Here is a 27154-nt window from a genome sequence, read left to right as displayed (position 1 = left end):
GTGAGGACAACAGCTATATATGACATTCTTTATAGGGATGGATCTTGTTTTGATGTTTATGACACATCAGTGTGATGAATAAGCAAAGAAGAGCATAATAAGAGAATCACACCACAAAATGTAACAGTTAATAGCCTATATATAATTATTCTTATGAATAATAAAATGATCTGACATAGTCAAGCCATTCATTTCAATATCCGTTATGGCATGTTTCATGTTCAAAAACGACAGCAGAAAACCCTTGTTTTAAAACAACTGTGCTTCAGCTAATGTCCTTGTTTTTACTGTGCATCCAGATACAACATAACATGTCAGATGGTGAAGTCAGGGCACCAAGTGATCTGATGAAACTAGATACTGAGAGAATAATGGCACTATAATCTGTAAGCGCCTGGGCAAAGACAGCTTTCTGCCTTTTGAGCAGAAAATGCATTGTGACAAACACTGCCTTTCCAGGAATCATCCATCCCTATGGCTATGGTGGAGAAATGACTGTGAGATTATTCTGTTTGGATGTGATTTGTGTGTGTGTGTATTCTGTCGTATGGTAACCTGCTGTCTGTGAATACAAGCTAATTTCCCCTTGTAATATTTGAATTTATAGTGTACAGGTCACATTTATGAGCTCAATCTTAGAAAATGGCTCTCACATTTTTCTGGTGCTATATAAAGCACATATGCAAATAAAATGCATATTTCCACCACAGATATGTGGTTTAAATTGAATAGCTAATAATAAGAGTAGATGATTAAACTTATGTAAATGGTATCTCCAAATACCGTTGCACAGCTCATTTTTGTTGCAATGCCTATAACTGAAAACTGAGAGGGTGGGGGAGTGGAAACAAACATCCAGAGACATCAAGCATTTGGAGAGTCTGAAGTTTCAGCCTTGGTCAGCGATGCCCCCCTCTGGTGCACAGACATATTTGTTTTAGGACTGCAGGCGTAACAGTGCTGCCAACCCTATGCTAGGATGATTAAAAAAAAAACTTTAAATACATAAACACCCACACAAAGATGTTAATACTGAAGCAGATGGTATCTACTTTTCGAAAACAATGTATTATTGTGCACTTGAATATTTTTAGCTTGTACTCTTAGAATAAAGGGTTCAGTGGAGTTCTGTATATGCTTATAACAGTTTAAACTCAGAAATTGCTAGTAAATTTCACATATGATTACCCCCCAAAAAAGGGAAGCAAGTTGCAACACATTGAACGTGAAATGTAAAATTTTAAAGTAGCAAAAGTGAAATAGCCTAGTATTTTCTTGTAAAACATATTTGAATAATCTTTGTTTTATTTATAGCTTTTTTTTCCCGCCAGTGTAGAATGCTAGGGTTCTCGACTCAGTTTCAAAAGAAACCTTTATGCCAAAAACGTTCTATATAAGGAGAAATGTCTTATGATTGCATAAAGGCCCGTTCACACCAAGAACTACTATATAACTATACTACTATATAACTATAAAGATAATGATAAATATATCGTTAATATAATCGTTTTTAATATAAAAGAATAGCACTGTCCACACCACAGCGATAACGATATAGAGAAATGATTTAGTTGGGATCACTTTCAGAGCGATTTTTTTTTTTTTTTTTTTTTTTTTTTCCAGCTGTTGAACGATAAAACACTGACAGCCAATCAGAATCCATTCTAATTAAAGGGCTTGCACATTTAAAATGGCAGATGACATAGCGGAGAAGTTAAAGGGTTAGTTCAACCAAAAATAAAAATTCTGCCATTAATTACTCACCCTCATGTCGCTCCACACCCGTAAGACCTTCGTTCATCTTCGGAACACAAATTAAGATATTTTTGATAAAATCCGATGGCTCAGTAAGGCATGCATCCTTTTTCAATGCCCAAAAGGCTACTAAAAACATATTTAAAACAGATTATGTGACTACAGTGGTGCAACCTTAATGTTATGAAGCGACTAGAATACATTTTGTGCGCCAAAAATGACAAAATAGTGACTTTGTTCAACAATATCTAATGGGTGATTTCAAAACTTCAAAGCTTTATGAATCTTTTGTTTCGATTCAGTGGTTCAGAGCACCCCCCAGTGGTGAACCATTGCTATTTCAAAACACTTATGGCATAACGAAGCCTCATTTACTGAAATCATTTGATTTTGGCGCTCTGAACCATTGATTCAAAACAAAGGATTCGTAAAGCTTTGAAGCTTCATGAAGCAGTGTTTTGAAATCACCCATCACTAGATATTGTTGAATAAAGTTGTCATTTTGTTTTTTTGGTGCACAAAAAGTATTCTCATTGCTTTATAATTTTAAGGTTGAACCACTGTTAAGAAAATGGATATATAGAAAACAATCGGTCATATCCTCGGAATAAATGGTGAGAAGTATTAATGGCTAAACAGTGTAAAATAAAATTACCTCAAATATCCAGTGCTAGTTTTGACAACATTGTCTAACTGCCTTTGAAGTTGCAGTAAAAAAGACTAGGCCTTGTTTTTATTTCACTATATTGACTTCGTCAGCTAAATTCATTAGATTAGATCGATTACACTAGCTATTCACTCGAAACATAGCATGCTGAGGACATCTACTGGTTAAAGCAGTGTAAATGCAACAAGAACAGCAAAAACATGTTGTACACACTTTGAAACCGCAGGGCGTGAGCTTAGAATAAACAGACTGTTATCGTTCGTTGGTGTGGACGCAAATATAGTTATCCTTATGGTTATCTTTATATTTACCGTTCTTGGTGTGAACGGGCCTTAATACTTTCATGTTAACAGGTTATTTCTATTTTTTCTAGTGATAAAGTATGTTTACGAGCTGCCTTAATTCATAAAATTTAATCAAAATGAAAAGAGAATTAAAACAAAATTAATTCATTAAAACTAAACCTATAAAATGATCCCATGATGGGAACGATTCTATAGCCTATATGAAGAGCCTGACAGAACCCTTTTAGATTCTATATAGAACCTTCTCTTCAAATGTCCTTGTCTGCTAGTTTATCATGTAGGATTTTGCATATGCACAATTATTAATTACAATAATCAAATTTATATAAACCTGTGTTAAAATTAACAAGGCATCATGTTATAAAAGAGGACAAAGCATTTGACTTTGGATATTTTAATTGTTAAAAATGACATGTATATGCCTTAGTCAATTGAATTAATATTAATTTCTCTTCACATTCTGATTTTGCAGACCTTTTATAATGTGTAAGGAGCTCATGCAGCGACGTATTAAACCACGTGGATTGCTTTTCATGGTCTGAACAGTGCACTCTGCGAACATATAATATTAAAGCTTAATTATACACAACCAAAAGCTAAAAAGTTTGTTCTACTGTATGTATAGATATTGCATAGAATAAAAGCCATGCTGTATACTATGCATACATAAAAAGCAATCAGCCATGTAGACTTAGAGAAGATAAGGTAAATAAGTATAAAATGAAGTCACTGGTTTGCGAGAATAATATTTGAAGAGATAAGTGCATCAGTATGAAGAACATTCAGATATCTATAGATATTTCAAGTGATTTCATACATCAATGTACAATACATGTACAAATTAAACATGGCAGGACACATTGCAAAGCCCTTAATTGAGTGATAGAATCGTATGCCACCATACCAAATGGTATACAGTAACATGATAATCTGTACAAAAATACCAGAATCATGGTGGCATATTTGCGGTAAGTTAAAGGCTTGCTTGAACAGAAGTCATTCATAAATACACAAACAAAAAAAGCCTGTATCAAACAGTAAATATCTTGCATGCAATTATTATTTTTGTACTTTTGCCTGACATGGAAAAAGTTGACTTGAATAAAAGAGATTCTAAAGAAAACGCAACACAATCATGCAAGAAAATGTTCAGGATTAGGTTCCATTCTGTTCACACGTCCTCCTCACACCAGATTTATAAGGCATGCCTCGGGTTCTCATTCATTCACGTCTTCCGTTTAACTCCTCCACCTTTGATTTGTTTACCAATGCGCTGAACCGTTCATGAGTAACGTTCATATGATCATGATGTGAATGTCTTTATCTGTAAACAACAAACAGCAGTGACAAAAAGTTTGTTTAATAATGTGGGTTTTTCCAGAAGAATTACAGATCAAGTGCAGAACAAGAAGAATAGTCGATCTATGCATAGATATGTTTATGTGTAATATCTCAACCAGTGTTTAACTGCTGAAATACATCAATAAAACAGCTTGAGAATAATATCTCACGTAGCATTACATTTACCTCAGGCAAGTCATTTAGTGTCCACAGCATGTTAGTTCAATAGAGAAATGAACTCTAGAGGGGAGCGTTTTACTAAATATATGCACTATATTAGCTTATATATATTCATTATATTTACCTGTTAGTAATGTCTTAATTATTTAATATATGTTTAAATAAATTTGTCATGAAAACAAGTTATGACAGTAATTGTGTAAATGATCTTATTTCAAAAATAAATTGGAGTAGAAAAATAATTGAAAAACAATTTTATAATTAGATTTAGAAGATAAAGCAAAACCTGTCTTATGTGTAATTTACATGTTTGTTTGTTTTTTTTGTTTTTGTTTTTTTGAGTGTTATTTCTAAAATCTAAGAATTAATAGCAACTGAATTTAATAGTTTGGACTCTGTTGTTAACTGTAACCTTTAATATTACAGTATAGTTCACAGCATTAACTGGGATAGATATTTTTATCCTTAAGAAAATGTTAATTATAATTAAATTTACTTAAAGAGAGAGACACAATTTGTTCAATAAACCACTGTTTAATAAAAAAAGTAGAAAAAAGAAGCAATTTTATGTTTAGTTTTCTCCCCCCTCCTGTACCGAACTGTGACTTCAATACCAAGGTACGTACCGAACTGTCATGTTTGTGTACCGTTACACCCCTAATATATATATAGTGTCCAAAAAGTCTTTTTTTTGCTACTATAACCACAGTTTATAACATTGTTTAGAGTTCAACTGATAAGAATATGCTCAGTGTAACTGAATACTCACCTTGTAATGATCAAATCAATTTGTATTTCTCTGACGTACGTTTTTATCTTTGTGGTTGTTGGTGGAATTGGTTTTCCTTGAAGGTGAGATCATAAAAATGAGTCAGTGTGAGTGCCATATGACAATCCAAATTACAAATTCAAATACATTTCCTTCATTCACGGTTTCTTTATACTCTTTACATTCTGTAAAAATGACACATCACTTATCTAGGACAGTTGCATCATACCAAGTCTTATTTAAATGTAAATCTAATACTTACATTGGCCCAGCTGGTTCGTCGTCTGAATGGGAATCAAAACAAGGACAATTTTAGTTTGAGGCTGCAATGCTTCCAGCTGGCACAATATTCACATTATTGAATGAATGCCGTAAACCGACTGCATTAAGTAGCTGTAAAAAAACAACTCAATGCCATATTGTCTTTCAATTTATTGTTGCGCAGTCGAATAACACAGAACAAAGACTTCGCTCCTTCAGCACTGGTGTGAGTAATTAAATGGCTTGCAGTACAAGAACAGAGAAAGAAATACAATCATGCAACCAAACCTATATCCCACGACTTCTGTATCACTTAAATAGCTCTAAAATGAATAAAACTTGATATTATATTCATGCATCATATTTCTTTAATTTATGTAATGTATTATGTATTAAATTATATAGGATGTTATATTATATAACACACACACACACACACACACACACATATATATATATATATATATATATATATATATATACACATATATATATATATATATAGCTTTTCTAAACAATGATAATTGAAATGTGAAAATAAAGAAAAAGTAAAATCTCATGCTCATGCCAACATGAATACATTTAAAGAGTCTCCAGTGAAGACGATTTACAGATAAACGAAGGTCATTTGAAGGTTAAACAGCAACAGACAGCATTCTAATAATGAAGGCAAAATAAAAACCCATTTCAGCCTTATTCAAACAAGACATATGTACAAACTAAACTATAGGGCAACAGTGAATATATGCAATGCTGGTATAGGTTCAATCAAGCTGCATGCAGGTCTTTCACTTACCAGTGTTTTAGGTTGTGCCATTCAGAGAGAAAGAAATGTGTTAACGTTGTTAATTCTTAATGACTGCTACGTCCTCTGATATTAAACTCTAAAAGTGTGATTTAATTGCTAAAATAATGCTGCAGTGATTCACAAAGACTAAAACACTTGCACAAAATGTGCAGATAAACCAAATGAAGCTGAAACTGAATTTATACACCTTACATTGTATTTTTAAATGTATATCTGCTCACATTCACGAACAATTTACAATATTAAACACATTTTTATCAAACAAAACGCATAATTTAGTTGTTTCCGGGTTATTTGTCGATGGCGATGAAATCAATACCGGGGAAAACCACTAGGTGGCGATGCTGGACAGGCAACATCCAGTTTAATGAAGACGTTAGCCGTTAGAGATGTGTTAAAGCAGTTCTTTTGGAAATATCGACGGATACTAATTAAATGTACAAAATAATAAATATAATTTCATCCGAAAGCTAAATTCTTTGCTTTAAGCAGGCTTTATACATAAAAAAGAGGTCGTTTTATATAAAGTCAGGTCTAAAGTGAATTTACTGGCTTGCTGCAATACGTTCTGCTGGATTGACACGGTCTCGTTTTCCTCGCAGTGCATTGTAGGTGAGCACTAAAGTGGCGTGGGACTACACCTCCACGCGCATCAATAATTCACTGCCCACTACCTACCCATACACCACAGAGTCTTATTTCTCTTGAATATCAGATTAGTGTCCAGATGACCTAACACAAGTGCCCTACAGGAAAAGAATGATGAGTGTGTATGTGTGTGTTTGTTCTGGATGGCCTCAGACTGAATTATTGAGTAAGGGTCCAGGTCAGGATCAAATAACAAACTGTTCCATAAACTTGAGGTCTTGTGATGCAGGTAATAACTGTATTGTTCTGTATACACAGATGTGCTGCTTTATATTTTTGTGAAACTTGATACTTTTCTTTCAGGATTCTTTGATGAATATAAAGTTCAAGAGAACAGCATTTATTTGAAACAGAAATCTTTTGTAACCTTATAAATGTATTTACTGACACTTTTGATCTGTTTAATGTGTCTTTGCTGAATTTCTTTTAATAATAATAATAAGAAAACTTACTGACCCCAAACTTTTGAACAGTAGTGTAAGGTTTTCTTCAGCGGCATCCTTTTTTACTTGTGATAATACAGAAATGTGACATTTTTTCTTAGGCAGTATCTACAGTGTAATTCCTAGTAAGAAAATGTGTTCTAGATTCTTCTGACGGACATATAAATGAATAATACACATTTTCTGTTTTGAAACATCGTACCAATCCCAAACTATTGAACAGTAATCTAGGTAATATTTATTTTAAATTATATTTATTTAAAGGAAGATAGGCATCCTTTACATTGTATACAGTTCTTACCTAGTTTCCTCTTACTGCGTCACAAAACCTTTAACTCAAGTTTATGGAACACTTTGTCATCTGATCCTGACCTCGTCTCTTAATAATTCACTCCGAGTCCATTCAGACCAAACACACACATACATACTCTTCATTCTTAAATATACAGTCAAACCAAAAATTATTCAGACATTTTTGATATTTTTGATATATTTTTACTAGTGGGTGCAGGACACTATAGTTCATTTATGTAAGTGAGGATAGCAAAATAAGGTAAACTGTGACATATTATATCGAAAAATTCTTCATACAGTGGACTAGCAGTAAAATTGCTAAAAATTTGGAACCAAAAATTCTTCAGACACTTTGACCTGACCATGTTTTGCTTAAGTGTTATCTGACATAATTAAAATTATTTTTTTCTGACACAGTTTAACTCTGAGATCTTGTCATATTTTATTACCATTTTTTAAACTGTATTAATGAATGAAATGTTCAAGGTGTCTGAATAAATTTTGGTATGACTGTAATATATATATATATATATATATATATATATATATATGTGTGTATATATATAATTAAATTTAACCAACTTTTTATTGTATATAGTAGCCTCAAATTATTTAAACACTTAAATCACACTTTAAAATGTTGAAATGTCACTGGATTAGATAAAAAACCAAACCAAGTGACATCTGCAAACTAATTCTGCTCTATCTTTTCTCAGAAATAATCTTCTGATAGAAAAATTTACAAAAAATTTTTTTGTCTTAATTTCTGAAAAACATATCTTGATTTGACGTTTTGTTCATTTGACATTCATACATTTCTGATCAATTTTGATTTCATCATATCCCCATTAAATCAAAATTGAAGTTTTTTTGGCTTTTAGTATGAATTTGTTAGCTAAGGCCTCGTTTACACTAGTGTGTTTTTGTTTTAAAACGGCGTTTTAAAATGAGAACGATCCTCGTCTACACTGGCGTTTCCACAGCATTTCAGAAACGATCTCCGTCTACACTACACGGCCGAAAACGCATGTCACATGACCGTTCATGCACACTGGGCATGCGTGTACAAGTGTAAAAGCCTTTGCACACTGAGTCTGAAATTTTCACATGCGTTTTTTCGTATTCGTGTTCCTAAAAATTCGTCACGCACAGAGACCTTGCACACGAAAAAATTCGTAAAACAATACAAAATGGAGTCTTCAAGCAATGAATTGTCAAAACGTCTCTCAAAATGCGTGCCACATATGCGAAAAATGCAGAAAATTGAACTTGATCCGAATTTTTTTATGACGGATGAAAGTTTCGTAGGCAGTGTGTAATTGTGATTGACACAACGTGAGGTCGTATTTATTTTTTAACGTGCGAAAATTTCAGATGCAAATTTCGGACTCGGTGTGCAAAGACCTTAAACAGTTGCCTCTCGCGCATGTAGGCAGCTGCAGTATTAAAAAAATGCAGAGTTTAACTGCACAATGGCTGCTAAAAATGACAACAAAGCCAGCAAAGATTGCAGTTCAGTCTCCATGTTATCGTTTACACGGTCATCAAGGATACGCAGAGCGAATGTGGGCAGCCACGCTATCGTTTTCAAAAGTCTCTGTTTTGTTCCGTTTATACTGAAACGCAACACCGGCATTAATGTTATCTATAAGCTAGTGGGATGCAAAATAATGACAAAATATTTAAGATATAAGCATTCAAAGCATTCCCACTTCCGCTAATATGGATCAACGATTTTAATGACATCACTCTGCCCCTTAGCTTCTCATTAAATTTTCTGTACCATCAAATGCTCTTTAGAATCTAAAGTGTCTCGCCCCCCCCCTACATTATAAATAGATGCTGAAGCTAAAATTGGTCACTTGTTCACAAAATTACTATTTTCTACATAGTGAATGGCACACAGTGCACTATATAGGGGATAGGGAACGATTCAGACAGTGTAAATATGCTTTCCGTTGAAGTCTGGTTTCACGTAAGAACAGTTTTGGGCACACTGTAGGTCTATGTATTGGCACTATATTAGGCAAATTGTGTTTGGGATGGTCATGTTTCTTGGACTGGCAAGAAATCTCAGTAATGCTTTTTAAATAATAAAAAATATTTCTCCTAAATCTCTTCTGATTTCAATCTCTTATCAACTTTTGTAAAATAAATATCAGCCTAACATCAGTAGTTCATATTGAGATATAACCCACCCTTTTAAACTCACCATCAGGCACGTCATCAGGCTTCTTGCGCTTCTCGTAGATGACGATGATCAGCACCAGGATGATGATCTCGGCGAGGACGCCCAGCAGGGGCCACAGGGGGGCCAGGTAGCTCCTGACCCGCAGGACTGATACCATGGAGGTGGTGCCGATGGTGTTGGTCGCATTGCACTCGTACTCTCCGGGGTCAGACGTGAGGTCTAGGTTTATAATGGTAAGCTTGGTGTAGCCATCCTCACTGCTAATGAAGAAACGGTGAGAGGAGTTGTCGATATCCTGGGTGATTGATGGAGTGGGAGGAAAAACAGTGACAGATGAGGAGAGGTGAAAGACGGGGGAAGAAAAGCCACTCATTATATGCTCAAATAGTATTTCTGATTTAAAAAAAATACTTTTATGTTTACTTGATACTTGATTATCAATACATCATTTAAACTACAGAGCTTTGATCATAAAACTAAGCAATTAAATACTTATTAAGACATATTATTGGGAGATATAGAGTGACAATTGATATTTACATGCATTTTATGAAAATAGTCTGCTATATACTACTATAAAAATCTTATTGATTTACATTACATCAGAATTTCATCTTACTTTTATGCCATATAAATAAATTAGCATCTGCACCAAATTGCATATTTTTGCTCAGTTTTAGCCTCTGAATAAAATTGATGTTTGTTTCCTCCTTGAGTATGAGCTCCATATTCTCACTATATCATACTATTTGAGCCATAAAAGCCTGATGCATCAAATGTAACGCTTAACAAAAGCACGTCAGGCTTTACAGAGTTAAAATGACATGAGTAAATGAATGACGCGAGTAAATTGAGTTGAACTATCCTTTTAAATCTACCAAACAGCTGATCTTAGATTCAAAAAGACCATACCATATTGGCTCTGTTATCAAGTTTACGCCAGGTCCACAGGGGATAAGGATAACCCACGGATTTGCAGTAGAGGACGGCTGTCTCACCCTCATTCTTATTCTCACTGCGCTTGTGCCCCGTGATGTCTGGTGCAGCTATGAGAGGAGAGCAGAAGGACGGTGAGTCCTTCAGTATCAGAACACATTTCATTGCAGAAACCTTATTAAGCATCGTGATCTTCAATCACTGAGTGGATGTTTTTTCTTATGCCATTTGCAGTGTCATTTTGTGTGGTAAAATATAGCTTAAAGCAGGGGTGTCCAATCCTGCTCCTGGAGGGCCACTGTCCTGCAGAGTTTAGCTCCAACCCCAATTAAACACACCTGAATCAGTTAATCAAGGTCTACTAGGCATACTAGAAACTTCCAGACAGGTGTGTTGAGGCAAGTTGGAGCTAAACTCCATATCCAGGAGCAGGATTAGACACCCCTGGCTTAAAGCTAGTTGTGGATAAGGAAATATTAAGAAATTACACCCTGATTGCCCAAACAACTGGGAAACAACCAAGAACGTAAGTCCACATCAATATGATGTGCCGCCATACAAGCTGTTTTGAAGAACGGTGAAAACAATGATGTTTTCTCATTCACATTTATTTATTTGGTTACACTTTATTTCGATGGTCCACTTTAGACATTAGAGTTTTCAAAAGTACTGACTTCGGTACCTAGTCGGTACTGAAATTTTAAAAACGTGAAGCTTTGAGCGTTGTTGAGCGGATTCGTAAACACCTCTGATTGGCCATTGTGTTCACAGCTCATCAGATATGTCTGTGATTGGCTTCAATGATCAACGCTTTAAAAAGGTAGTAAATAGTCGTCAGTGAAGCTCTTCACCGAGCGCTTACACAGATACACACGGGAGCGTTTGAAAGCAGACATCTATCAGCGGACTGGTCGGCAATAGACGCCTGCTTTCAAACGCTCCCGCTTTCAAAACGCTTTCAAATTCAAACACTTACGTGTGCTTTCAAACGCTGCCGTGCGTTGATTGTTGTAGCCAATCACAGACATATCTGTTGAGTGTGTGAACACAATGGCCAATCAGAGGTGTTTACGAATCCGCTCAACAGCGCTCAAAGCATCACATTTTTAAAATTTCAGTACCGATAAAATTAGACTTTTTAATAATACTGTGATGTTTAAAATTAAGAAAGTATAGTAATATTTTCTTAATTTTAAACATCACATTATTATTAAAAAGTCTAATTTTACGAATGCACAATATATCAGTCCCATATCAGTAATCATTCATTTAAAAGTTTGCTTGGGGTCACTAAGACTTTTTCTTTTTTTTTTTTTTTTTAAATGAATGCTTTTATTCAGCAAAGATGGACTAAATGGATCAAATGTTTTCTGTTTCAAATAAATGCAGTTCTTTTGAACTTATATTCATCAAAGAATATAAATATTAAGCAGCACTACTGTTTTCAACATTGTTTTCACCTGTTTTCTTGAGCATCAAATCATCATATTAGAATGATTTCTGAAGGATCATGTGACACTGAAGACTAATAAATTACATTTTAAAATATATTAACATAGAAAACAGTTATTTAAACTGTTATAATAATTCACAGTATTACTGTTTTACTTTATTTTTGATTAAATAAATGCAGCCTTGGTGAGCATAAGAGAATGTCAAAAACATTAAAAAATTTGTGTACTTAACAATTTCACTTGTCACTGACATTAAATCTAATGTGCTAATATCTCAAAGGACACATATATGCACTATGTAAAAATATATACACTGAATATATGTGCCATAATGAGATGATTCACAATCTCAGAGGTTTAATCTTTGAAACCAACAGAGTATTGAAGCATTAGCATCAAAAGAAGGCTAAATCATTCATTCATGCCAAGAACCCCTACGCAAAACATCTTCATGTAAATCATCTCCCCATTTTGTGATTCAAAAGTCAAATGACGAATCATGACAGAAGAGTTTTTAAAGGTTAATTCAGTCTAAATGACCCCAAATACCTCAGTTAAGAGACAGAGAGAGAAAAAGAAAGACAGATTTACATCCCCACCCCCTCAGGCAGGCCACCATCTGGTGCCTGTGAGCTGACTGCAGGATAACCAGAAAGAGGTGACCAGGACACGCTTAAACCGCATGGCACTTTACCAGCTGGTGATCTCTAACACACAAACCAAACAGCCTGCTAGCTTTAAAGGCCATTATTAAACACATGATCGCAAGGAGATCTGGGCTGGCTGACATTTTGGTTTACACCCATTGCTGACTTGAGGCCTTAGAAATTTCCCAAAATAAACAAAACCAAAATGCTCTATATTATGATGGAGCCAAACATTAAATAATTGTATGAAATATGAATATATATTTATAAACCCTGAATATAAATTTAGAATTCAGGATTTTCATTTATATGTATAGGATTTATAAATATAAAATTAAGACCTATAGCTATAAGACTTACTTTTACATATTCAGAATTGTATCTATCAGTCCTTCCAGGATTTTTGCGGCCTAAAATGACTGAATTTTCGGCGGCTTTTCTCAAAATTTGCGGCAATATTTACAGCATGTTTTCATGGTTTCACAGAGATCACCACCCCCAGTGGTGAAACATTGAAATTTAAAAACGTTTTGAAACACTTATGACGTAACAAAGCCTCATTTACTGAAATCACGTGACTTTGACAGTTTGATCCACGCTCCGAACCACTTATTCGAAACAAAAGATTCGGAAAGCTGCGAAGCTTCATGAAGCGGTGTTTTGAAATCGCCCATCACTAGATATTGTTGAATAAAGTCATTATTTTTTATTTTTTTGGCACACGAAAAGTATTCTCGTCACTTCATAATATTAAGGTTGAACCACTGTCGTCACATGTACTGTTTTAAATATGTCTTTAGCTTTCTGGGCATTGAAAGTGTAAATTAACTTGCTGTCAATGGAGGCCTCACTGAGCCATCGAATTTTATCAAAAATATCTTAATTTGTGTTCGGAAGATGAACGAAGGTCTTACGGGTGTGGAACGACATGAGGGTGAGTAATAAATGACAGAATTGTCATTTTTGGGTGAACTATCCCTTTAAGTTCTAAGGTGGCACCAGCCCCCAACTGACAGAAAAGCACTGAGCTTGAGTTGAGATGCAGATAATATTAACTTTTTTTTATTATTAATAAATATTAAAAATATATACTAGGGTGTGGAAATGGCTAATAAGCCAATAAGTGCTTCTCTGCAGCATCTACTACAGTGGTAATTTATTCTTTTTTATTTCTAAATAAGTGTTTGCTTTCCTAAATCGTGAAACCTTTAGTTTTACAAATGGGGACAAACTATGAAGTATGAACAAATAATGTTTTGGACATCACATTAAAAATAACATTCAAACTGGGCAATATTTAAAGCTTTGAAGTGCTGGGAAAAGTTGTGTGAAGCACTTAAGCACTCAAAAACATTAGACCATTTCAGCCACAAGTTATTTCTGTTAGTGTCACAATGTTTCTCATGGTTTCCAGATTACACTTGCGCTGGGAAGAAACCACTTGAATTCACCACAGAATTAATAACATCGCTGTGAAATCTTGTGAGAAGCCTTTAGGGTAAATTCGTCCCAGAATTCTTTGTTAAACCACAGATATCAGATCAAATATCAGATATCATATCAGATCAAACAGTGTCCACAGCGGCACCGTTTGATCTGATATCTGTGGTTTAACAGAGAATTCTGCAGAAGAAATTCTCAGAAGATTTCACAGCGATGAAATTCTGCAGTGAATTCAAGCGGTTTCTTTTCAGCGCACGTGTAGAAATGTTGTTGAGTGATTGAGATCGGCCTGCTGCTCTGAACTCCAGTTGCGACGCGTTGTCTATTATTGGTCCGAGCTGCGCAGCTCAAACATGCATGTTGCAATGACGTCACGGGACGTGTCTAAGCCCAAAATCTGCGGAAAATCTGCGGCAATTAAGAAAAAATGCAAGATCCTCCGATTACTGTGGAGTTTACTTGATTTTTCTGATAAATTCAGCGATCGCAGAATCGCTAAATCCTGGAGGGACTGATCTACATACCCAGCTAAACAATCCAGCATAAATCAGAATGAAGTCCATGTTGGTCCAGGCAGGTTTATGCTAGTGCTGGTCTAGCTTGTGGACCAGCATAGTTATGCTGTTCCTAAATATATATTCAGATTTTAGATAATTATTTCCTGTTTGGCCATTAATAATATAGACAGATGAGCCAAAACATTATGACCACCTGCCTAATATGCTGTTAGTCCTCTGCGTGCTGCCAAAAGAGCATTGAGGCATGGACTCTACAAGACCATTGAAGGTGTCCCGTGGTATCTGGCACCAAGACGTTAGCAGCAGATCCTTCAAGTCATGTAGGTTGTGAGATGGAGCTGCCGTGGATCGAACTTGTTGGTCCAGCACATCCTACAGATGCTCAATTGAGATCCAGGGCAACACCTTGAACTCATCATCATGTTCCTCAAACCATTCCTGAACAATGTGTGCAGTGTGGCAGGGTGCATTATCCTGCTGAAAGAGGCCACTTCCACCGGGGAGCACCATTGTCATAAAGGGGTGTAGCTGGTCTAAACAATGTTTAGGTAGGTAGCACCTGTAAAATTTACGTCCACACGAATGGCCAGACCCAGGGTTTCTCAGAAGAACATTGCCCAGAGCATCACACCTTCTTCCACTGCTTCAAGGTCCAGTTCTGACGCTCGTGTGCCCATTGTAGCCGCTTTCGACGGTGGACGGGTCATCACAGGCACTCTGATTGGTCTACGGCTATCAGAGATACTCTGACCCAGTTGCCTTGCCATAACAATTTGGCCCTTGTCAAAGTCACTCAGATCTTTATTCCTACCCATTTCTCCTGCATCTAAGAAATAGATGAGAACTGATTCTTTTCTTACCATCTAATCTACCCAGACCTTAATATGTGGCCTTGTTAGGAGATGATCAACGATATTCACTTAAAGGGTTAGTTCACCCAAAAATGAAAATTCAGTCATTTATTACTCCCCCTCATGTCATACCACACCCGTAAGACCTTCGTTCATCTTCACAAATTACACGAATTAAGATATTTTTGATAAAATCCGATGGTTCAGTGAGGCCTCCATTGCCAGCAAGATAATTAACACATGCCCAGAAATCTACTAAAGACATATTTAAATCAGTTCATGTGACTACAGTGGTTCAACCTTAATATTATAAAGCGACGAGAATACTTTTTGTGCGCCAAAAAAACAAAATAATGACTTTTCAACAATATCTAGTAATGGGCAATTTGAAAACGCTGCTTCATGAAGCTTCAAAGCTTTACGAATCGTTTGTTTCGAATCAGTGGTTCGGAGCGCGTATCAAACTGCCAAACTCACGTTAACTATTGAAATTTAGAAACACTTATGACATAACGAAGCCTCGTTTACTGAAATCACGTGACTTTGGCGCTCCAAACCACTGATTTGAAATAAAAGATTTGTAACGCTTCGAAGCTTCATGAAGCAGTGTTTTCAAATTGCCCATTACTAGATATTGTTGAATAAAGTCGTTATTTTTATTTTTTTGGCACACGAAAAGTATTCTCGTCGCTTTATAATATTAAGGTTGAACCACTGTAGTCACAGGAACTGATTTAAATATGTTTTTAGTAGCTTTTGGGCATCTGAAAGTGTTAATTATCTTGGTGTCAATGGAGGCCTCACTGAGGCATCAGATTTTATCAAAAATATCTTAATTTGTGTTTCAAAGATGAACGAAGGTCTTACGGGTGTGGAACGACATGAGGGTGAGTAATAAATGACAGAATTTTCATTTTTGGGTGAACTAACCCTTTAACCTATGACTGGTCATAATAATACAACTAAAACCATCAAAAAAAAAAAAAAAAAATTCATTACTTGAAATAAAATAAACATTTTACACTTATTTTTTAGCTAGTTGCCAAGGCAACATTTCTTATTTTAATTTAGTTTAACTTGATGTACTAAATAGCTAAAACTAAAATAGAAATGACTAAACACACAACAAAATTACTAATACTTTAACTCAAATTAGAATAAAAACAGAAAAAAATAAAAACTGATTTAAAGTATTAATTAAAACTAATATTATCTCATTGATACTAAAATAACACTGCTGTATAATACTGAAATGCTTTTATTTGGTATTTTTTATTAAAAATTATATTAGCATAACATTTTAAGTCAAAAGTTTGACATTATAACATTACTTTTATTAATATTATAAAAAAAATACTACTGCTAAATATGCTGTTATTATCCAAATATTGCAAATGAATTACTAATTATTCATTTTGCAACTATTATTATTGTTATTGTTATTATTATTATTACTATTTAGATATTGCTAATTATACAGTATATAATCAAATAATACTAATTATTAAGATCGCAAAAAATGCATTCACATTGGTTTGGTTTAGTTTTATTTGCACAAATATAAAATATATAAAATACAATAAAAACAAAAGTACAATCCATATACTGTGCAGGGAGAGGCAGAAAACCCAAAGGGCTTATTCACTCTGTACTGCCTAGTGAACTACTGTCTTTTCCACTCAACTAACCAAGCTCACAATCATGCTGTCATGGCCTCTGTTAGTGTCCAAGCTCTGCTCTGACTCAGCATGTGCTGTGTGGAAGAGATGGAAAGACCCCACAGACAGGTTCAAAAAGCTGACACTTTTACAAACCATCTGAAAATCAAACTTGCTGTGATCCTAGAAAGAAACCACTGACCATTCAATTTCTATATTTATTAGACATTTTGCGAAACGTGTGGTATTTTGAGGGCACCTTACCTTTTACCTCAATGGTGGCATTAGCTTGAGGGGCCGAACCAAATGTGTACACGCACATATACTCGCCCGCATCGTCTGGCCTTGGTTTATTAAGTCTGTGTAAAAGATAAAACACTTATAAAAGGTACTATTTCTGTACCATGCAAATATAACGGTATTCAGGACCTTGATTATATATTACTCCAATCAGAATAAATAACACCCACATGTAGAGAGAAAAAATGAATGCAGGTTAACTGTTAGCAGTACTAGTGTGCTTATATGGTTAGTCTGATTAGATTAGGAGTCAGGCAGAGAGATTAGCAACACGTGTTGGTAGAGACAGACGCTTCGCTCAGGATTTAGACCAATGCAGAGCAGAGCGGCATCAACAGACAGTGAGCCAAGGCTTGAGAGTCACTGAGATAATGCATTTACAAAACTAAGGCCAACTTGGGTAGTGCAAATGACTACATGATCGCTATTTGTTAACACCTAGAAGCCTAAATTGCTATATTTTGATCTGATAGTGGCATAGAATGATATTAAGGTCAAAGTTTCTGCAATAAAATGTACTGAATTGATTATATAATCTATTATTAAATATAATGTAGATTTTTCAGTTCATCTATTATTAAATTAAATTTTAAAAAAAATTAAAATCATTAGTTGTCGATAGAAAAATATATATTTTTAAGTATATTTATAGTAGCTACTAACAAATTTTGCTAATCAGTTAATCTATTGATTAAATTATGTACAATATACAATGTGTAAAATATCAAGCGCTTGATGTGGCAAACTGGTCACATGAAAAATATGTTTACAATTTACAATAATATTGCATATAAAAGTATGATTTAATGTTATTATACTTTATATACATAATTAAAAAATGTAGCAGCATTTAATTTAACTCATATTCAAAAAATATTTTATTAGACATTATAATAATTATCATCCATATAAAACTACTTGGTAAATAAAAACATGCTTATACACACATACAGCACATTTAGTATTTGGTTTGTGTGCTAAATCTTCTTATTTATTTCATATTATGATGCTTCTAATGTTTCAGATTCAATGCTCTAAACAGCTCAAATGTTCAATAACAGCACCTACTTGTACTCTGTGTTCTTGGCTACGCCCCTTGTGTCAGCGATCTCCTCCCCGTTTTTCATCCAGAAGGTCTCTTGGTGGGCGTTTTGGAAAGCTGTAAGGTTGCACTGAAGCGTGATTGGTGGGATGTGGTAACCCATGGGTAGAATCATGTGATCCGATGAATCGATTGATGGTTCTGAAAATACAGATGTGTCGGTCAAGGCCAGAGAAATACTACATCACACTGATTGAAGGCGGCGGGGATCTATACATCTATATATAAGTGTGTGTGTGTGTGTGTGTGTGTTTGTGTGGAAGAGTGGGAGAAGAAAATAAATATGAGGAATAAAGCTGAATATGCTGTATAGCAACAAGCAAAGCAATCACTGAGCTTTTCCAAGCAGCTTCTTTATGCTGCTTTGTGTAAATGGACTAATATAGACTCATATACCATATTATATTAAAAGCTCACTATTAAACGTATGAATCTCTTATAATAAAAAATGTACAAAATCATTTTCCTTTATTTCATACACTATATCCAGTGAAGTCCAAAAGCCGCAAAAGCTGTCAAATAAACATAAATAGTTTCAGGATTTTGAATTTTATTATTGAAACAACAACAAAAAACCCCATTATGATACACAATAAATGAGAAATATCTAAGATTCTGCGCACAAACACAAACCAAATACTAAATCTTGAAAGTACGTTCAGTTCTGTGTTATTTGAATAGTGTATATACTTTATTTATATAGTATTATAGGTTTTGTTAAAGGGTTAGTTCACCCAAAAATGAAAATAATGTCATTTATTACTCACCCTCATGCCGTTCCACACCCGTAAGACCTTCGTTAATCTTCGGAACACAAATTAAGATATTTTTGTTGAAATCCGATGGCTCAGTGAGGCCTGCATTCACAGCAATGACATTTCCTCTCTCAAGATCCATTAATGTACTAAAAAAATATTTAAATCAGTTCATGTGAGTACAGTGGTTCAATATTAATATTATAAAGCGATGAGAATATTTTTGGTGCGCCAAAAAAAAAACAAAATAACGACTTATTTAGTGATGGCCGATTTCAAAACACTGCTTCAGGAAGCTTCGGAGCGTTATGAATCAGCGTATCGAATCATGATTCGGATCGCGTGTCAAACCGCCAAACTGCTGAAATCATGTGACTTTGGCGCTCTGAACCGCTGATTTGATACGCTGATTCATTACGCTCCGAAGCTTCATGAAGCAGTGTCCATCACTATATAAGCCGTTATTTTGTTTTGTTTTTTGGCGCACCAAAAATATTCTCTTCGCTTTATAATATTAATATTGAACCACTGTACTCACTTGAACTGATTTAAATATGTTTTTAGTACATTAATGGATCTTGATAGAGGAAATGTCATTGCTGGCTATGCAGGCCTCACTGAGCCATCGGATTTCAACAAAAATATCTTAATTTGTGTTCCGAAGATTAACGAAGGTCTTACGGGTGTGGAACGCCATGAGGGTGAGTAATTAATGACATTATTTTCATTTTTGGGTGAACTTTAATATTTCAAATAAGATTTTATTTTTATTTTTTGTTTTCACTTTAATTTCAGGTAAATGATGGCGATGTCACTTATTTGCGCATTTGTAGTTTACAACAAAGTATCGTTTTCAAAAGTTTGCATTTTCAGGCCCCCAAAACGCGTTGTCGTGTAAATGAACGGCCAAAACACATAAAACGTTTTCAGTTTTTAGTTGAAACCCCTTAGTTAACGATAATAACCCTGGTTCAATACAGCTTTTCACATTAAATATTATTTTATATTACTTGTAGTGAATTCTATCCACCTTATTTTGCAATGCGGAAGTAAGCAATTTACTGTGAATATGCAAAGCTTCAGATTCATTAGCCGCTAAGAAATTAAAAAAACAATAAGTGCAGTAAACGGTAAAACTATTTGCGCTACAAACCAGTGTGTTTATGATTACGACAACACATTAAAATAATATGGTAAGAAATAACAGTTTGCAATGTCAAGCAGCATAACAAGCTGTTTTTTATAGCTAAAATTAACTAGAAGCGAATAACACCAGAAGCCGGACACATTCAATTTACAAATAGCTGTGCTGCTCTGACATTAACAATAAGGTGGATAAAGAAGTATAGTGGTCTCAGACTTTTGGACTCCATTGTATATCATATATGATCCAGGCCTGTAATATAGGAAGTATTGCCACTATATAAGCTGAACCATTGGTTATTGAAAAAAACATAACCGTTGAATACTAACTACTGTATCTTACCAGATTCCATGGACTCCTTTGAACAGAAACTGCAATATTGTCATAATCAACACAAAGAAAGCAACCTTGAAATATTTCAATAAGGAGGACAAGGACATTTTACACTCAATAAGGGCTTTTTGACTACAAAAATAGGTCACTGCCTGTATGTAGCAGCTACTAGCGATCTAAAAGGATGGTGCTCTGACCGTTTGTAGTCTGTTTATAGACTAAAAGGAGGAGGAAAAGGGAAGATGCTGACCATGGCACTACACTAAATGTAGGTAAAATCAAGGGGGCGGATGGTTTATTTCGGCCACACCACTAGCGGGTACAGTTAACTCACTCTGCAACACCGTAACTGTTGCCTGGGCTCGAATCCAGGTAGTGGACGGATTCTGGCGCAAATCGTTACGCCGCGGGTCGTTACTGGCTCTGCACTCATAAATCCCAGAATCCTCAATGGTGACGCGGGTGACGGATAACACGCTTACACCATTGACGCCGTATGCGGTGTTGATGGACACGCGTTGCCTGCGCGCGCCATCCCACAACTGGAAGAAGTTGTCGGCCCTGTTCACCTCGGCGTACCACCACTGGATCTCAGGTGTGGGCTTCCCCACAACATCACAGTACAGCTCAAAGGTGTCGCCCGTCAGCTTAGTCTCAGAGAGGGGGGACTTTACAAACCCCGCTGAGGGGCGGCACAGAGACGGGAAGACAGGAAAAACATGACAAATAAAGAGATGGGAGGAAAAAAAAGGACAGTGAAAGGGCAGTGGGTGGAAAAAAAGAAAGATTAAACTCAAATTACAAACCAAAAGTGCAATAAGAAATAAAAAATGTAACAATTAATCCATGAGAAAATACAAGCAATTTTTGTTGTTCACCATGTACAAAAAGAAAGATCCTGCCCTGCACAGAAGTGTTATTTACTGTTAGGAAATTAAATGGGGTCAGGGGCCTCATTTTAACCGCAATAATGTAAAATCTCTGATCTGACCTATATTTTATCTTCATTTTTTTCCATCTTGAAGCACAGATTTTAAAATTCTGTTCGATGCTGAAAAGCCAATAAGTAATTTTCATTGCATGGATGACAACTAAATAAATGGCATTAACATTCTATATTATTTTGTCTAAAATATACAAATATTAAATGTTTGATGTTTGATTAAATTTGATGACTAGGAAATTCAAAAGAACAGCATTTAATGCAGAGCTTCTTCTGCAGAAAGACACAAAGTGCACAGCCTTGAACGATGCCATCAATATATCAGTCTGAATCTGAGTGGGTGTGCTGATGGACAGGCGGTTTCCATAGAAGCATACTACAGTAGATGAGCAGGTAGGGCTGCCCAACACCCCCTCATTAACTGCTGTCTAAGCTGATTGCATTCAGAGATATCAAGCCTCGCAAAGTGCCCAGTCATATAGTGTAGTAAGTGTTTGTTGTGTGCATTCAACAATATAGCAACTTAGGAACAACACTGAAAGTGATCAATCAACAATGCTTTCTGCTTTTCAATGTTTTCAAGCACCAGAAAACAAACTAATAAAAACTTGTTTTGAATTTAAAAACAAAAGGGACAGAATGCATGAAGGCATATTCATTAAAGGTGCAATATGTAAGATTTTCGCAGTAAAATGTCCAAAAGGCCAGTGTTACATATTTTGTTCACTTGAGTACTTACGATATCCCAAATGTTTCCAACTATTTGTAAATCGTGAGAAAATTGCAATTTTAACCAAGGCTCCGGGACGTGTGAGGAGTCGCCTGCCTGTTTCCGTTTATTTTGTAGAAACCGAGGAAACACCAAAGACGCTTTAATATATTACATGTTTTAATAGACAAGGGAACAACTGTTTTGATATATTTATAGACAGAAAACTAATTGTTGTTATATAGCTCAACACGTTTAGTCTTATTGTTTAAATCTAATTTTCTTGATTTTTTTTTTTGTGAATACCATGCTTATTTTGTCAAGTAGCTAACATAGCATAATCAGATGCAGCTTTATTTTTAGTAACAGTAATACAGAATTTTCTCCATCATACAATACATTTTAAAATGAACTGCATGCCATTTATCAACACAAACCATCCAGTATTTAATATGATATTCTAAAATCGATCTAGCTTACTGAAGTGTGCAACGAGTGTCTCACAGCAGCCGCCGAGCGAACGCACAGAGTAACATTATAACATTTTCAACACACTCAAATGTATCTAATATGATAAACAGAGCTGCGTTACCTCATACTCATGACCGGAAAAGCGGAAGTTTAAAAATGTACAGGCCTATGCATAAATAAATGATGAAAGAAAAGATATTTGAACAACAGCCACTGACAGGTGTTCATAATTTACTGTCATTTCTGTGTCATTTATGTTTTGTCATTATGAAAGCAAAGCATAAGCCATTTTATTATGAGCTTCTACTTGCATGCTCCAAGCATAATAATATTAATGATAATAATAATGTGTATACATATAAAATATAGCTATATTCGGATTTATTGGAGTGTGACTTCAGTCAGTGTATGAATAATTAAAGTAATAATATTAATAACAATAGTGTGTGTATACAAATACACAGTGACAGGAGTGACTGCTGTTTGAATAATAATAATAATACAGTAACAATATTTTGCATACATATAAAATATAACTATTTCAATTTATTGGAGTGTGACTTTACTATAAAATAATAATGATAATAATAATAATAAATATGCATATATTAATAACTATATTATGATTTTTTTTATCTTTTGTTTGCATTTCTATTTTTATCTACCCTTGTTTTAATACTTCACATATAAAGCGTCCAACAGTTAAAAAAGAAAAATATGAAACAAATGTGACTACTACGATTCATATTTATTTATTTAGTATTAAAAGATGTATTATGGGATCAGTCAGTGAGAGGTTTGTGTAAGGGTTTGTGCGAGTAGGGAGAACAGACAAAAGATCAATAACACAAATGAACAAAAAGTAATACAAAGTTTCCTTTGAGGTTATGTTACGTAAGGCTTTTTGATTGTTGAATTGTATTATCATGTTAATCAGAACATTAATTTTACACACAGCAGTCTACTGCTGGTTCTGTTGATAATGATTGTGATATAAAACAATCATATAAAGGCATAATGAGAAATAAAGCAGGTCCAGATATGATTTTTGCATTTAAACCACCTTTCTACTCAACGGGTGATACAAGTTACCAAATGCTGCATTGATTAAAAACAATACATACGGACATAAGCATGTTTGATTTTGATCTGATGACTATAAATGAGCATCGCAGAAATTAGGAGGCATTAAGGATCTCCTATTCAACACCCCTGTGTGCATGAAAACAAATTAACATGGGCCAATACTGATCAATTAAAATATCTCTGTATTGGTCGATAAACTATATGGTACAAATATACTGCGCGTCCTTTAAAGGTAAGCTTGAATTGCATACAAATATGTTGCACGCTAAAGATAGAAGCAAAAACCTTGTTAGCCTGAAGGCAGCCAGCACTGTTGTGCTCTTATGCCTGTAACCATGCAAAAACATCTATGCCAAAATGATCCATTTGATCAAATGTGTCTCTGTGTGTACGTGCTCACACATTTGTACTGAGAGATAAAAAGCATCTGAGTGAGATGAAAGGAAAAGTGTCAGGTTTGATCTTCATATGTGCGTAATCACAAACAGGCAATGGGCTACAACAGTGGGTTGTGACCAAAAATGGACCCTAGATTTGTTCCGAGAGGCTTGCAGACAGGAACAACGCTAAATGCAAATTCTAAATTGCAACTAACTATATATGTGCAAACACTGTAAAGAAAGAATTGTTGGTTTAACTTAAAAAAGTAAGTTACCTGGTTGACTTAAAATTTTGAGTTCATTGAAGTTAAAAAATCGAATTAATACAATGAAGGCGATTGGTTTAATCAACAGAAACTCAAAATATTATGTTATCTGAACTACATTAATTATCTAAGTTGATTTGACAAAAGAAAAAAACGTTGTGATAACAAATCATGAAAATATTTTTTACAGTGTAGGACAGTAAAATAAATAGGCTTAATTTCTAAAAAATTAAGAAAACACTTCCCATATTAGTTGTTGACATCCTAAGAATTTGGCATACATTTATTTTTCGTTTGTTAGAAGCCAGTCGATTTTGGCAGAGGCTAACAAAAAAAGTGAAAAAAAAAATCACACAAGGTAAAAAAAAAAATTATCCAGATTGCATTAAAAATTGGTCCACTTGCATGTTGTTGGGCCTATGTTAGATTTTTTATTTCAGAAATAGTTTTATACAATGCACTGGGTCGCAAATTAAAGGGTTCACCCAAAAATGAAATTTCTGTCATTAATTACTCACCCTCATGTCGTTCCACACCCGTAAGACCTTCGTTCATCTTCGGAATACAAATTAAGATATTTTGGTGAAATCTGAGAGGTTTTTATATCCTCCATTGAAAGCAACGAAATTACCACATTCAGTGTCCAGAGAAGCAGTAAAAATATCGTTAAAATAGTCCATGTGAATACATGGTTCAACGGCGGCTCAGTATTGGCCGACGCTGTTCACGTGAGCAGAACGACGCATGTGTGTGATGCTGACGCAGAAGTCGGCCAATAAAGAGTTAGCGTTCGGACATAAACATGGAAGCGCTGAACTGCGCCAACTGCTTAACACTGACAGGGAAGAGGAAAAATTGTTGAATAAAGTCGTTATTTTTGTTTTGTTTTTGCGCACAAAAAGTATTCTCGTCACTTCATAACATTAAGATTGAACCACTGCAGTCACGTTGACTATTTTAACAATGTTTTTACTACTTTTCTGGACATAGAATGTGGTAATTTCGTTGCTTTCAATGCAAAAAACCCCTCTGATTTCATCAAAAATATCTTAATTTGTGTTCCGAAGATGGATGTGGAACGACATAAGGGTGAGTGATTAATGACAGAAATTTCATTTTTGGGTGAACTAACCCTTTAATATGCAACTGAAGCAAACCAGTTGAGAATCGCCCAATCAATGGGTCACCTTGAATCAGGTGTGCAACACAAAGAATAACCAATGGCTACTTTTTCAGCTTAATTAACACATTTTTTCCTTCAGGATGTCTATTATTGCCTAACATTTACGATGTTAAAGGTGATAATAAAGTACGCATTAGTTAAACGGCAGTAATTCATGGCCAGGAGATGAAGTCGGACGGGCTCTTGTGTTACCGCTCATTAAGTGAGCGCGTCCATTACGTCATAATGCACCGCGGTGCTCCTCCGTTAAGACTTTAACGGGTCCGCGCGCACGGGGAGGACATTAACGCCATGCATACCGCTGCTGCATCGGCTCTATAAATAGAAACATGCAGCAGAATGGACTGCTGCTATTTATGGCGCTGCAGAGGACCGGATACCTGCCTCTACCGTTATTTCCTATTTGACAAGCGAGTTAGCGCGAAGATGTAGCTACGCAAAAGGATCGGTTTGCGTCGGAAGAACAAACGGGAACATGAGAAGAATTCCTGAGTCATTAGATTGGCCGTATGCAAATCAAGCACAAGTGCGAAACACATTTTTGGGTTGGTGACAAGCAGCCGATGACCCATCTTAGCACATCCGAATGATCCTCTGGAAAGTAGAGAACCATAATCACAGTCACAAATAGATGCTCCCTGTGGGACAAGTCACCAAATATTAAAATGTAACCTATTTGTGAGCATACTGAAGTAGAATGGCGAGCCGCTTTTAAGAGACATAAACTGCTCTTTTAAGGCGGAATGCAGTGCGCTTTGACATTTAAACCTACAAGGATACATTTTCTTAAATATTTAATACACATAAATGTCACCTTTCTTAGTCTGAGCGGCTGTTTAGTTCTGAGTATTTCCAAAAGCAGTGCTGAGGATTGATGAGAGTTTATCCCGTGCGGTCGAGGCAAATTGCACCTGCACGTGCAGCAACCGTTTCCTTATCAAGAAAGCCTTCATAATCTGTGATAAAACGTTTCTTTAAGCGCAACACATTAAAGTCCTTACCGTTCTGCGCGGAGCCCGAATGCAGCATCAAGACCCCGAATAATATCACCAACGGATTCCCGGCGTAAGACATTTTCTAGGTCGTCTGGATACCTGGAATATATGTGAAGGGATGCAGAGGAGAGGGAGAAGAGGGCTGTCGAGGAGGATGTGAGTGGAGAGGGAGCTGCTACAATGACGAGGCGACCCTGGATGGAGCTCGAATCGGGTCACGTAAAAAAGCCCGTCGCCTAGCAATAGCGAGCGCGGTTAAGTAGATGCCGCCGCTACACTTACATCCGGTTTAAAACGAGGCTCGTGAAGGCGATGGCG

At 35.4% G+C, this 27154-nt stretch overlaps 1 protein-coding gene across 3 annotated transcripts; it reads right to left on the bottom strand.

Moving 5' to 3' along the window:
- Window positions 1–3105: 3105 nt before the first annotated feature.
- Window positions 3106–27154, bottom strand: nptna (neuroplastin a). 3 transcript variants are annotated; one of them, XM_051884669.1, is made up of 8 exons: window positions 26843–27154; window positions 18538–18712; window positions 17434–17528; window positions 10575–10708; window positions 9684–9957; window positions 5280–5289; window positions 5018–5093; window positions 3106–4051 (listed from the first exon to the last, which is right to left on the bottom strand). In XM_051884669.1, the coding sequence occupies exons 1-7, from the start codon at window positions 26913–26915 to the stop codon at window positions 5033–5035; spliced, it is 822 nt and encodes a 273-aa protein (XP_051740629.1). In that variant the 5' UTR covers window positions 26916–27154; the 3' UTR covers window positions 3106–4051; window positions 5018–5032. The 3 variants fall into 3 exon arrangements, with proteins under 3 accessions (XP_051740629.1, XP_051740628.1, XP_051740630.1); XM_051884668.1 differs by having other exon boundaries at window positions 5280–5301; window positions 26843–27153; XM_051884670.1 differs by lacking the exons at window positions 3106–4051; window positions 5018–5093; window positions 5280–5289 and adding an exon at window positions 5798–6069.

The sequence above is a fragment of the Ctenopharyngodon idella genome, chromosome 24, assembly GCF_019924925.1.
Source record: "Ctenopharyngodon idella isolate HZGC_01 chromosome 24, HZGC01, whole genome shotgun sequence".
Classification (NCBI taxonomy): domain Eukaryota; kingdom Metazoa; phylum Chordata; class Actinopteri; order Cypriniformes; family Xenocyprididae; genus Ctenopharyngodon; species Ctenopharyngodon idella.
Note: the sequence above shows the minus strand (reverse complement) of the source record. Positions and strands in the feature narration are given on the sequence as shown.

Excerpts from the sequence above, each read along its gene's own strand:
- nptna (XM_051884668.1), bottom strand. The coding sequence starts at position 26,915 with ATGTCTTACGCCGGGAATCCGTTGGTGATATTATTCGGGGTCTTGATG. Across the intron at positions 18,713-26,842 it reads TTCGGGCTCCGCGCAGAACG|AACCATCAATCGATTCATCG; the intron begins GTAAGGACTTTA and ends CTGTATTTTCAG. Across the intron at positions 17,529-18,537 it reads GCCAAGAACACAGAGTACAA|ACTTAATAAACCAAGGCCAG; the intron begins GTAGGTGCTGTT and ends TCTTTTACACAG.